The sequence below is a fragment of the Talpa europaea genome, assembly GCF_964194135.1.
Source record: "Talpa europaea genome assembly, chromosome: 8".
Lineage (NCBI taxonomy): Eukaryota > Metazoa > Chordata > Mammalia > Eulipotyphla > Talpidae > Talpa > Talpa europaea.
In genome coordinates, this window is record NC_140075.1 from 59,500,197 (window position 1) to 59,512,439 (window position 12,243).

A 12,243-nucleotide genomic window follows, 5' to 3' on the forward strand; every position below is an offset into this window, starting at 1 on the left:
CAAAGAATACCTACTAATGATGTGGTTTACTTTTTAGTTTTACTAAGGATAAATGGTAAATCAGAAAAGAGTAACAAAAACAGGGAAAATATTAAAATATCCATATATCCATGTGCTTCCTTATTGATTCAAATCCACATGAAAACGCAGGCAGATCTATACTTGAGATTTTCTGAGACTTAATTTTTATTTATTTTTTTAAAGATTAATTATTTATGCATACAAGAGCTGGGGTACAGGACAGAGATGTGGGGTGGGGGGAAGGAAGAGGATTCACCAGAGACAGAGTGGGGAGCAGAACAGGCAGATAGACTGGATTCGAACTCGTGCTGCAGTGGCTGGCCACCAGGGAGGCCCAAGACTTTAATTTTTAAAGTTTTATCAAGAAAGAAGCCACTGATATCTTCAGGTTTTGCATCTCTAGCACAAGAGGCATCTCTGTGCTGTGCGTCTTCATTTCCAGGACAGAAAGTATACGTTGCCCTGAGTGTCTCCCACGACGAGCTGCAGAGAAGAGTCTGGACACAGTCGAGGTTCTAGGCAGCTCACGGCCCCTTCACATCGGAACAGGCCCCGCTGCAAAGGGAACAATATTGGGGGAGATGAGGGCTGCAAGCCGAGGGCCTCCTCACTAGCCTAGTTTTCCCTACATTAATTCCCTTTATTTAGAATAGGTTCATGGCACATTATTGCAAGAAAGATAGAAGAAAACAGAATTTTGATCTTCTGAGCCTTCTGACTCCAAGCTGGCTTCACTGTGACATCCTCCTAGCCCTCCTTGCACACACATGTCCACACACGCACACTTACCAGCTGCATAGTAGAGCGTTCCCACAGTTTAACATCTCTGTCCTTTGAAGCTGTCACCAGCAACTCAGGCAACACATGGAGGGCTGTGACGGAGCCCGAGTGAATCTCAGAGAGAAGGAGGCAGTAGAGTGAGTTCTCAAAAGACCTTCTCAAGGAAGCATCAAAGACTGCAGGGTCAGACGTACAGCCTCCTCTTTATTTGTGACCCTTCTTTCAAACTCACCTTTCTGTGCTGTCGCGTCTCTAGATCTAGGTTTGTTGGCCAGCTGCATACAGACGTATCTGTCTCTGTACTCTGGGTTTCAGGTATGTTTACGCCTTCCTGCCAGATGTTACCTGTGGTCCATTCTCCCTCAGGAGTGCGTTTGGCTAAGCTCCACAACCGCCCATCAGAGCTGGCACATAAAAATGAGGACTCTGCCAATTCAAGGGCACAGTTACAGCCAGGTCTCAGGCTTAAAGAATTCACTATCCTCCCCATAGCCATCTCCAGACTTCTCAAGTCCTCCAATCAACACTCACCAGATTCAGGTTTGGCCTGAGTTATTGATATGAAGGTCCCTCTTGGATTCTCGAAGTTCAGAATAAATACCTGATTGTATTGATACTCTTCCGATTTCTTTTCCTTATGTGAAAAGAGAGATCATTTCGTCATATCACAACCCTGGCCAGACAAAGCAGCCACCTTCAGCTCTGGCCTGGTCAGGAGTTTTTTTTAACTATAACTTATTTTTTCTTTAAGATTTATTTATTTATGCACACAAGAACTGGGGTACAGGTCAGAGGTGCGGGGGATGAGAGGATTCACCAGAGACAGAGTGGGGAGCAGAACGGGCAGACTGGGGCCTCCCCTGGTGCGCAGGTGGTTGAGTGCAGCACTGTGAAGCTGTCCGCAGCCTCTGCAGTGCCAGTTTGATCCCAGCCGGCCGGCCAGGGTCCAACATGGTGCAGCAGACCTCTCCTGTCTCACCTGCTCCTCCCCTCAGCAGTGTATTTCGTCAGTCTGCCTGTTCCCTGCTCTGTCTCTGGTGAATCCTCTCATCCTCCCACGCATCTGGCCTATACCCTGGTTCTTGTATAAATAAATCAATCTTTAAAAAAAAAAAAAAGAACAGGCAGACGGACTGAAATATACTGCTGAGGGGAGCAGCGGGCGAGACAGGAGAGGTCTGCTTTACCATGTGGGTATCTCCCTGGCCAGGGATCGAGCTTGTGCTGCAGTGGCTGTGGATAGCTTCATAGTGCTGTGCCTTAACCCCTTAAGCCATCAGGGAGGCCCTTAACTATAACTTAAAGACAGTAAAGTGTGTAAATTTGAAATGTAGATCTAAATGAATTTTCACACTTGTATGTACCTGTGCAATCACTGTCTAGATAAATACGTAGATCTTTTCCATCACCTCAGAAAATTTCCCTCGCACCCCTTCCCAGTCAATACCAGAGTAGGACTGCCCCAGAGCTAAGTGTTCTGACTCCTGTTACACAGACTAGTTGTGCTTGTTCTTGAACTTCATGTAAGTGAAATCAGTAGTGTGTGTCCTATAGTGTCTGGTTTCTTTCACCCAACAGGTTGTCTATGAGGTATGTCTGTATTGTGCCAGACACTGCTGATGACCCACAGTGGCAAGACAAGAGACATGAAAGGAAATGTACTTAAGAAAGTTCTTAGGAGCCTTCCTGGTAGCGCAAGGGATTAAGCACTGCACTATGAAGCAATCTGCAGTCTCTGCAGCATGAGTTCGATCCCCGACCGGCCAGAGAGCAACCCACATGGTGCAGCAGACCTCTCCTGTCTGGCCCGCTGTTCCCTCAGCAGTGTATCTCAGTTAGTCTGCCTATTCTGTTCCCCACTCTGTCTCTGGTGAATCATTTCACCCTGCCACCCCGCCCCCGCATCTCTGGCCTGTACCCCAGCTCTTGTATGCATAAACAAACAAATTTAAAAAAAAAGTTCTTAGGTTTGTCATTTCCCATGTTTTTTAAATGCTAGAATCATTTTCTTGTATCAATTAAATCCTAAGGGAAACCCAATATATGATATTTGTATGTAAAATGGTTCCGGTTGAAGGAAGAAAAGGGGATTTGGAATCAATTGTCTTTTCCTTCCTCTTTCTTCTCCATGATGGCTCCACGGTTTTAAGCTGTTCATCCTAGATAAATTTTTTTTTTTAAGATTTATTTAGTCATTTATACAAACACTGGGTACAGTCAGAGGCACAGGAGGGTGAGAGAATGTTTACTGAACTCACACCCAAACAGAACTTACCAAGAAATGAAGTTTATATTCAGGGTTAGATGACTGCAGGAAAAATATACCATAGTCCTTGTGGGTGGACAATGTCACAGGTAGACTGTAGCAGCTCGCCCTGGTTCACAAGAAAGAAAGAGGCCAAGCCCAGGGAAGCCTCTATAAGACGCCAGTATTGGTTTTGAGTCAGACCCAACCTTAGGGTAACCATGAATCTACTTTTCTTCTTTCTCCAGACTAGGAGGAAACAGCATTTTGAATCTTACCAGATTTCAGAGGGAGTGTCTTTTAGATTCATGCGCAGAACTTGAAAATTAGCTGTGACCAAAATGAGGGACTGACCGTCAGGGGCCAGGGTCATGTGCGTCAGGAAGCCTAAGTTATCCTGCAGAATTTGTTTCAGTTGAAGACTGTAGCTTTAAAAGAAAAGTACATGTAAAGAGAAAAACCCAGGGCCTACCTGGTGGTGCAAGAGTAAAGAAGCAACCTATGAAGCTATCTGTAACCACTACCGCAGAAGCTAGATTCCCAGCCAGGGAGCAACCCACATGGTGCAGTAGACCTCCCCTGACTCGCCCTGCTGCTCCCCTCAGCAGTGTGCTTTGGTCAGTCTGCCTGTTCTGCTCCCCGCTCTGTCTCTGGTGAATCCTCTCACCTCCCGCACCTCTGGTCTGTACCCCAGTTCTTGCATGCATATGCATAAATAAATAAATCTTTAAAAAAATTTTTAGGGCCTCCCCGGTGGCGCAGCGGTTGAGCGCTGGGTTGCGAAGCTGCCCGTGGCCTCTGCGTTGCCGGTTCGATCCCCGGCTGCTCCCCTCAGCAGTGTACTTCGGTCCTTCTGCCTGCTCTGCTCCCCGCTCTGGCTCTGGTGAATTCTCTCACCCTCCCGCGCTTCTGACTGTACCCAGTGCATGTATAAACAAACAAACAAACAAACAAACAAATAAATAAAACATGCCTCTATAAAAAAAAAATAAAATAAAAAAATAAAAAAAAAATTTTTAAAAATAAAGAAAAAAACCCCACTTTAGTCCATCTCTCTCAGGTTTCTCAGTTCCTCAGCAGTGAAATGGAAAACAAAATGTATTAGCTTTTCTATAAATCCTGTTCTTCTTTTCTGTTTTTCTTAGATTAGTGTTTATCATCACCATCCCCTTAATTGTTCAGCTAGGAATCTCTGACATTCTTGTCTTTGCCTTCCTCTCAGCTCATCAACCAATCAATGAGTACTCTGGCTTCTACTCTCAACACAAGCCAAAATCTATACCCCGAATGCCTGGGTCAGACCCACTATCTACACCCCCCTTGGGTATAGGATAGCTGTAAGTGTGGTCTCCTACCTTGAGTGTCTCTACTTTTCATCTTCCATACTACCACCACAGTTTGACTTTTCAAATTCACATCATTATTGTGCTCAAAATTCTTAGCACTATGTCCTCTACAGCCTGGCCTCAGTCAATCCAACTTCCACTCCCTCATCCCCCACCAAGAACTCCCAGGACTTGGCTATGCCCAAAACATACCATGTGCTCTCATGCTTGCATGCCTTTGGTTAATGGTACTTCCTCCTCCTCACACACCATCCCCTGCCCTACTGATCCATTAAACTACTCATCCATTAAACCCAATTTCAAATAGCAACTACTTTATAAACTATAAATCTTCAAATTCTGCAGCCCTAGAAATTAAAAAAAATTATAATAATGAGCAGGATTATATCTATTTATATATATATTCATATATATTTTATTTTATACTCATCATTCTGAATGTTGGTGGTGGTTTACATGTATGCACACTCCTCTACTGTGAGCTTCCTTAATTAAAAAACAAAATTCAATCTGGTTCACACTGGCCCGCAGCTTAACATAAAGCAGGCCCTCGATGACTATTACTTAAATTGACATGACAAGGAGCCAAAAACAATTTCCCAGAGACTTCTTTCTGTTTCAAGTGATTTGAGTAAAGACACGGGTATAAGGAGACTACCGTTCATATCATATAACCTAGCTGCTTTGTTTACCTGGTATTTCTGGATGTAGATTTCTTCTGCCGTGACACTATCCATGTACTGACTTTTTCATTATCACTGAGAACAATCAAGAGGTGGTCCAAATACCAAATCACAGCATTGATGCAGCCCGGAGCCTGGATATACAGTAAGTTCATTCAGTACTTGTGAGGAGCCAAGATTAATCCACTTTCCCCTCCGAGGCATCCACACAACCTCTAACCAGGCACACAACATTAAGTAGGTAGCCAGGCAGAATACACGTAGATAGAAAACTGACATTGCCCCAGCTCACCTGTGCTGTGGCCACAGCCTTAGCATTCTGCCACAAGGTGAGCTCCCCAGTTTGATTCCCAGACACTGCCAAAGAACCACTGGGGACCCAGGCCACAGCAGTGATGGCTGCAGGGTTTCTGAGCTTGTAAGTGCCATCTGGAGAAAAGGAAGTGGCTCATTAGGAGCTGGACCACTGCCGGGATACAGGAGGAGAGCAGGCTGCACTTGGCCCTCTTGGGCCTGGTAACATACCCCCTTTCATACCTTGCCTCACTCACCTATTTCCTTAGGTACCTGACAGAGCTGGACAGAACCATCCTCTGAGGTGGTCAGCAGGAGACCTGAGGTCTCCGAAACAGCAGCTGCACTCACTGGGCCACTATGTCCCAGGAAGGTATGTGTTTGAAACACCTATAAGGAAAAGATGGAGATGGAACAGTGGAGGGCTGACACAACAGAAGGTTGTCCCATGTACTCTCTCCCCCAGTCCACCTCAGTTCTTCAGGAAACTCACCAAGAGTGGATGCCACAGCCGTGTGGCCCCATCCAGTCCAACAGTCACCACCAAAAGCTCTGCCCCAGGCTGGCCAGCTGGTAAAATATGAGACTAAGTCAGAAGAAGGAGAAGCAGAGAAGAGGCAGTGGGGCAAGGTAGGCAGCTGACATTGCATTACCTGCACGGGGCTCCAGGGCAGCTGCACAGTGGCTGATGGGTCCTTCATGAGCAGGGATGCTGGTCAGCTCCACACCCTGATGGTCCCACACTTTCAAGGTCCCGTCCCGACCCACGGACACCACATGCTCCTCCTGTCCCAGAGCACAGGACCAGGGCAAAGTAACACAGAGTGGGTTATAACACCCACCACAGACATGTGAGTGGAGTAGCAGGGCTTTAGAAGACATCGAAGGGCCTCCCTGGTGGCGCAGCAGTTAAGTGCTGGGTTGCAAATCTGCCTGCAGCCTCTGCAGCGCCAGTTCAATCCCCGGCCACTGGGCGAGGGTCCCACATGGCGCACAGACCTCTCCTGCCGCCCGCTGTTCTCTCGGCAGTGTACTTCATCACTCTGCCTGTTCTGTTCTCAGCTCTGGCTCTGGTGAATTCTCTCACCCTCCTGCGCTTCTGACTGTACCCAGTGCTTGTATAAATAAATAAATAAATCTTTAAAAAAAAAAAAAACACAACAAAAATAGAAGACATCGAAGTGTGAGGAGGGAACTCCGGACAGTGAGGCAAGGGGGGCTAATGATACTAAGAAGCTGTGTGTTCATGTTCTCCCTGTACTCACAGCACCTCAGCCTCAATACCTTAACCTTACTCTAATCTAGCCCCAAACACCTTTATATATCATTGCCTTCGGGATGAGATGCCCAATGCTTCTGGCGTCCCTCGGCCTCCCCCAATGAGCTCTCCATTGCCTTCTCACCATGGCCACCACGGCGCTCACAGCACTCTGATGGCCCAGGAACTGGCCGAGCTGCTGTCCGGATGCTGGGCTCCACAGCCCCACAGAGCCATCAGCGGAGCAGGAGACCTGTGGAGCAGAGGATGGAGGGGGGGATTATCAATATCCCTCTGCATTTGTGTACATTTATAATGTGGGTAGAGAGCAGAACCTTGTGAGTTAGAGTATGGACTGTCCTGGTTTCAAATCCCAGCTCTATTACTCATTATCTTGTGTTCCAGGGCATGTTCATATCTCTGAGCTCCACAGATTTAAGAAAGATAATGACAGAATACATATCTGATAAGGTTGTTGTGGGGCTGATGTCTCTACCATAAGACTTAGCCTGCTGCCTGGAGGATAGTGAGCATGGAATCAATTGCAGCTACAGTTTTTGTTATTAACATGATGCCAGTCAACAAACCCAGTCAAAAGTAAAAAGTCTGCAATACCAAGGAAAGAGCTAGCTGCCTAGAAGGCAAGGGTAGGACAGACTATGACAAATCTATTTAACCGACACGCCTTTCTTGTTGGCAGCCTGCTGCCCTAAATGGAGCTGGAGTTCTCTGAGAGTCCCTATTTATTCTGCATACGGAATTCCAAGAGGTTAGAAGTTCTGCAAACAGAACTTCTCAGAATTGACTCCTGTTCTCTGAGGATGTACTGGCTTGTGCACATATTCCCTGTTAACTAGAAAAACTTGTTTCAGGCCCTCCCCAGTGGCGCAGCTGTTGAGCACTGGGTTGCAAAGTTGCCCGCAGCCTCTGCAGCGCCGGTTCGATCCCCGGCAGTGATCCCTGGCCCCGATCCCCGGGCACCGGGCGAGGGTCCCACATGGCGCGCAGACCTCTCCTGCCGCCCGCTGCTCCTCTCAGTAGTGTACTTTGTCAGTCTGCCTGTTCTGCTCCCTGCACTGCCTCTGGTGAATTCTCTCACCCTCCTGCGCTTCTGACTGTACCCAGTGCTTATATAAATAAATAAATCTTTAAAAAAAAAAAACTAAAGAACTGATTACAACTAATGTATTTGGAAAAAAAAAAGAAAAACTTGTTTCAGCAGTAACTTATTAATCTATATAAGCATAAAAACAATTGTGTGCTATTTTCTTGTTCCTTTGTTCATATCTTGTTGTTGTCCGTATCTTTAATAAAAGCTTGGGCTGGGAGAGTGAGAGGCAGAGCTGCTCTCGATGGCACTCTCCCCAGCTTCCCCCTGCTGCAAATTCATTTAGACTCCAAGTCTGAGTCTTTGTTAATAGCTGAGAACTTCATTGGCTGTCTGGCTGTCTTTGGCACTTTCTCATTTCTTTTTTGGAATAATGTGGGGTCTTTGCATTGGAAAACTAGGCTTCACCAATCCTGGATACATAATCTGAGACTCATTTTTATCTTTGGACCAAAGAATGACAGCAGCACTCTTTACCTGCAGGGACCCAGCATCCAAAGCCCTTGAGGTGACAGTTTTGTGTTCTTGTTAAGAGGATGGGCTTTCTTATCAGAAGCTTTACTGGCTCAGCTTCATCACTTACATGACCTTGGAAATGTTATATAATCTATCTGAGCTCACTATCCTTGTTTTTGAAACAGTTATAATAAAGATTAAATAAGGCAATATTTGAAAAGAGTGCAATGCCTGGTACATGCTAAGTGCTCAATAAACATTGGCTGTTACTATTATAAATGGGTATGAAAAAAGAACAAGATGGGGAGTTGTCCTCCCCTAGAAGCCCTGCTGAACTCTGCTCACCCGCACCCCTCCACTTACCAGTAGGTTGTCTTTTGTCCAGGCACAGCCAGTGACCCAGTCACGGTGACAAGCAGAGAAGGAGCAAAACAGAACAGGGGCTTTGGGTGTCCTCACGTCCCAGCAGAGGAGATTCTGGGTCGGTCACAAGAGAGGGAACAGTTGGCACCACCAGAGGTAAGAGGGAGCACCAGGGCCACCAGGAAGGAGGAAGGGAGGTGAGCAGATCTGGTGCAGGAGGTTTGACAAAGTAAAAAGCCAAAGTAAATGATGGAAAATGGACTGTTCAGAATCTGGTGTACACAGGGACTGTGGGGTCTAGGGGCTTCCCTAGGGGGGTTGGGAGGCCCCCTAGGGGGAGAGGGCCCAGGGGCTGCATCCTTCTGTGTCTCACCCGATCCCTGCCCCCAGTGGCCAGGCTGCCTCCGTCCATGCTAAAGCTACAGCAGTTCACAGGTCCTTCGTGTCCCCGGAGTTCCGTACCACAGGCAAAGTCTTTTGTCTTCTGTGGCAGTGTCAGCAACTGCTTTGGCCACAGCCATACTGTGAAATCTTCTGCATTGGAAATAGGGAGAGGGGAAAATTCCCTGAAAGAGGAATAGAGGCAGGCCTGGGAGGCCAAAGACAAAGACAGTCATGAGGGCTGAGGGTGATATCTGAGGGCACAGCTCCAAGGGAGGGAAACAGTGAGTCACAGGCCCTGGGCAAGGGTCAGCCATCATGTGAGCACACAGGACAGGATTGCCAGGCGCCCAGATCATTTCATTTGCTAACTCCTTACTGCCCCTCCATACCCTCCTCCAGTGCCCAGTGTCAGTTCAGCCAAGTATACCTGGAGAGCACTGAGGCCATTCAGCATTTTCACCTCAACATGTCTTTCCCCTTCCAAGGAAACTCTTCTCCTTTCACAGCCAAGTCTCCCAGAAAGTGAAAGTTTGATTACAGGGAGTGCAAAGAGGTCCCCCAATCAGGAAAACAAGAAGAAACAGAGCCTAGACCGAGCTCTGATTTTAAGTACAAGAGAAATGCATTTAAAGTTATGCTGAAAGTTGTAAAAATACTATGTTTTCATGCATACATATATATAGAAACTGAAGGAAGGCGTATTTGAAGAGAACAATGATTCACAACCCTGCCCACTGCCCAGCAGTACCTGAGGCAGAAGCCAAGAGTTCCTGCGAGGTGGCCAGTCCCAGCACTGGCTTCTGGTGTGTGGACAAGAGCCAAAGGGACTGTAGAGAGAGTTCCTTGAGAGTCCAGCCCTGCAGGGACCCATCTTCTGCACCGCTCACCAACACCGTATGGCTCAGCCAGGCCAGTGCATACACAGCCAGATCCAATGCTTGGCACTGAACCCCCTGGGAATCTAGAAAACGAGAAAAGAAAGAAAGACACTTGGAAAAGGGATCAGGGTAGGGGAGCCCCACTTTCCAAAGGCTCAACTACCTCATCATTCTCTCTTAGGTACCTGAAGAGATTCTGTAGATCCTAATGCCATCTGCTCTGTAGCCGACAGCCACCTGATCACCATGTGGGCTGAGCGCCACGGAGAGGGCAGGAGAGAGGGGGAAGGAACCCAGGCACCCGCGGGGCTGACCGAGAGACCCGGACCACACCTGAACCTGAGGGCCAAGAAAAGAGCTTATACACACCCCACTTCCACCAGGAGTTACAGTCACCCCCACTGGCTTCCAGAGGCTCTTCTGTGAGCTGCCCCTGCACACACCGCACCCCTCTCCCTGTAGCTCACACCAACCAAGCTCCTCCTCAGTCTTCTTGACAAAAGTCCCACCATTAGCCAAATATCCCCAGCCTTTGCTACCCTCTCCTGCTGACCCAAGCCCAGGCTCAAACCTGACCTTGCCATCCTCTCCAGCCGTCACTAACTGGCACCCAGCTCGCAGGAAAAGGGCAGCAGCAACAAAGCCCTGGTGGGCAGGGAAGGATGCCAGCCGCGCCCCCTCTTGCCAGGCCCACAGCTCCACCATTCTGTCCAGCCGGCCCACAGCCACAACCCGCCCAGGCACATTGAAAGCCAAGGTTCGGACAGAGACTCCTGGGGCCCCCAGTTCCTACACAGGGAGGTAGAAATTGAAATGTCAGTGTCTACCCTCAACACAAACCTAAACCCACAGATGCAGCTGTCCGCCAGTCCACACCTCCACTCCCAGCGCCCACTGCTTCCTCCCAGGGACTACACGGGACCATCTCACCTTGGTGAGATTCAGCCCATCCACCTGGAAAAAGCTGAAGCTGCCAGCCCAGCTGCCTGTGGCTATCACCTGCCCCTCAGGGTGGAAGGCAACACAGTTCAGGGGCTGCGGGCAGGTGTACTGGAAAGCCAGCTGTCCGTGGACAGTGTCCCACAGCTGGAAGAGGGAAGGAGGAGAATCAGGGCGTTAAATACAGGTGTCTGAGCTTCTCAGACCTAGAGCTTCAGGGCCCACCCAGTCCCCTGCCCTCAGTAGGGAAGGCCACTCCAGGTGAAGCAGTCAGCAATCTGCCATGCTCAAAGAATCACCTCACCAAGCTGGTTGTTGAGGGCCACTCGACTCAGGAGTTGAGGGCCACTTTAACTCCCACACCCTCCCGAGTCATTACCTTTAGGCATCCTCCCAGGCACACAGTGGCCAGCAGCTTGTGGTCAGGGCTCATGCAGCAGGCGGTGACTTGGTTCTGGTGCGCCTGGATCTGCAGCACGCTAGCCCAGGCAAACAAAGTCAGATCCCTGGGGCTCCCTTGCCATAGGCTCTGTCCTCGCTCCCCACCCCTCCACTCTGGGCTTCTGTCAAATAGGAAGATCCTCACTCCAAGACCTGGGGGAAGGACTCCTTACCGACTAACATGCCGCAGGTCCCAGAGCTCCAAGAGACCATCAAAGGAAGTAAGAAAGAGGGCACTGTCCGAGAGGAACGTGCAAGAGGAGACCCCATCACAGCCACTCACCACAGACTTCTCCTCCTGTGACAGCCAGAGGGAAGCATGGTTCAGAACACACTCCCTTGACCCCCCAGGTCCAGACTCTCCAAGTCCCAACCAAAAAGAAGGCCAAGGCAAGAGGATTCAATCCTGGGCTCCATGCAGTCTACACCAGTCTCAGATGTGGCCCCTGGTCCCAGATCAGGAACACCTGCTTAAAATGCAAAACTCGGGTCCCACTCCAGGGATAGGCCATGCTCAGGTTCAAGTGGGGCTTCATGATGCCAAAGGGACCACATCTCCTCCACTCCAAACCCCAAACAGGTCCCCAAGACACAGAAGGTGTCTACGGGTCTGAGAAGAGCATGATGGGGCAGGCATGTGTTATGAGCGGGGGAGGGGGCTGAAGAGGACAGAGCAAGGTTATGGCTCTGGGACCTACCTCTCCATCCCAATCTATTACCGCCCTAAAGCACTTTCTGTTGCAAGTGTTGTGGTGATTTCCAGGTAACGCACCGCCCTATGTCTTCTCTCAGGTCGTCACCTACCCTAGAATGCCTGCCCTTCTTCTTCTTACATGTTCCAATAACTGAACAACCCAGCTCTCATCTATGTCACATGGCTATGTTTTGCTTCCTTTTTTACCTTGCGTGTCTTATCTTTCAACAAAATTGACCATATGGTGCTCAAATACAATGCCCAAAGCCCCCTGTTCTTTGCAATGTTTAGAACAGTGCCTCAAATGAAAGTGTGCAGCAAATATTTGCTGTGTGATTGACTTTATGACCAAG

At 48.6% G+C, this 12,243-nt stretch overlaps 1 protein-coding gene across 1 annotated transcript in view; it reads right to left on the minus strand.

Moving 5' to 3' along the window:
• Positions 1 to 453: 453 nt before the first annotated feature.
• TEP1 (telomerase associated protein 1) overlaps positions 454 to 12,243 on the minus strand; it is a gene marked incomplete at both ends in the record, with an annotated part of 35,192 nt that continues 23,402 nt past the window's right edge. The window contains 20 exon segments of the mRNA XM_084240211.1: positions 454 to 576; positions 811 to 915; positions 1,034 to 1,227; positions 1,333 to 1,435; positions 3,077 to 3,176; positions 3,325 to 3,468; positions 5,085 to 5,209; positions 5,368 to 5,504; positions 5,627 to 5,759; positions 5,863 to 5,939; positions 6,023 to 6,155; positions 6,773 to 6,880; positions 8,555 to 8,668; positions 8,928 to 9,088; positions 9,687 to 9,899; positions 10,002 to 10,155; positions 10,393 to 10,605; positions 10,747 to 10,902; positions 11,135 to 11,234; positions 11,370 to 11,494. Coding sequence (XP_084096337.1) covers positions 454 to 576; positions 811 to 915; positions 1,034 to 1,227; positions 1,333 to 1,435; positions 3,077 to 3,176; positions 3,325 to 3,468; positions 5,085 to 5,209; positions 5,368 to 5,504; positions 5,627 to 5,759; positions 5,863 to 5,939; positions 6,023 to 6,155; positions 6,773 to 6,880; positions 8,555 to 8,668; positions 8,928 to 9,088; positions 9,687 to 9,899; positions 10,002 to 10,155; positions 10,393 to 10,605; positions 10,747 to 10,902; positions 11,135 to 11,234; positions 11,370 to 11,494 — 2,718 coding nt within the window.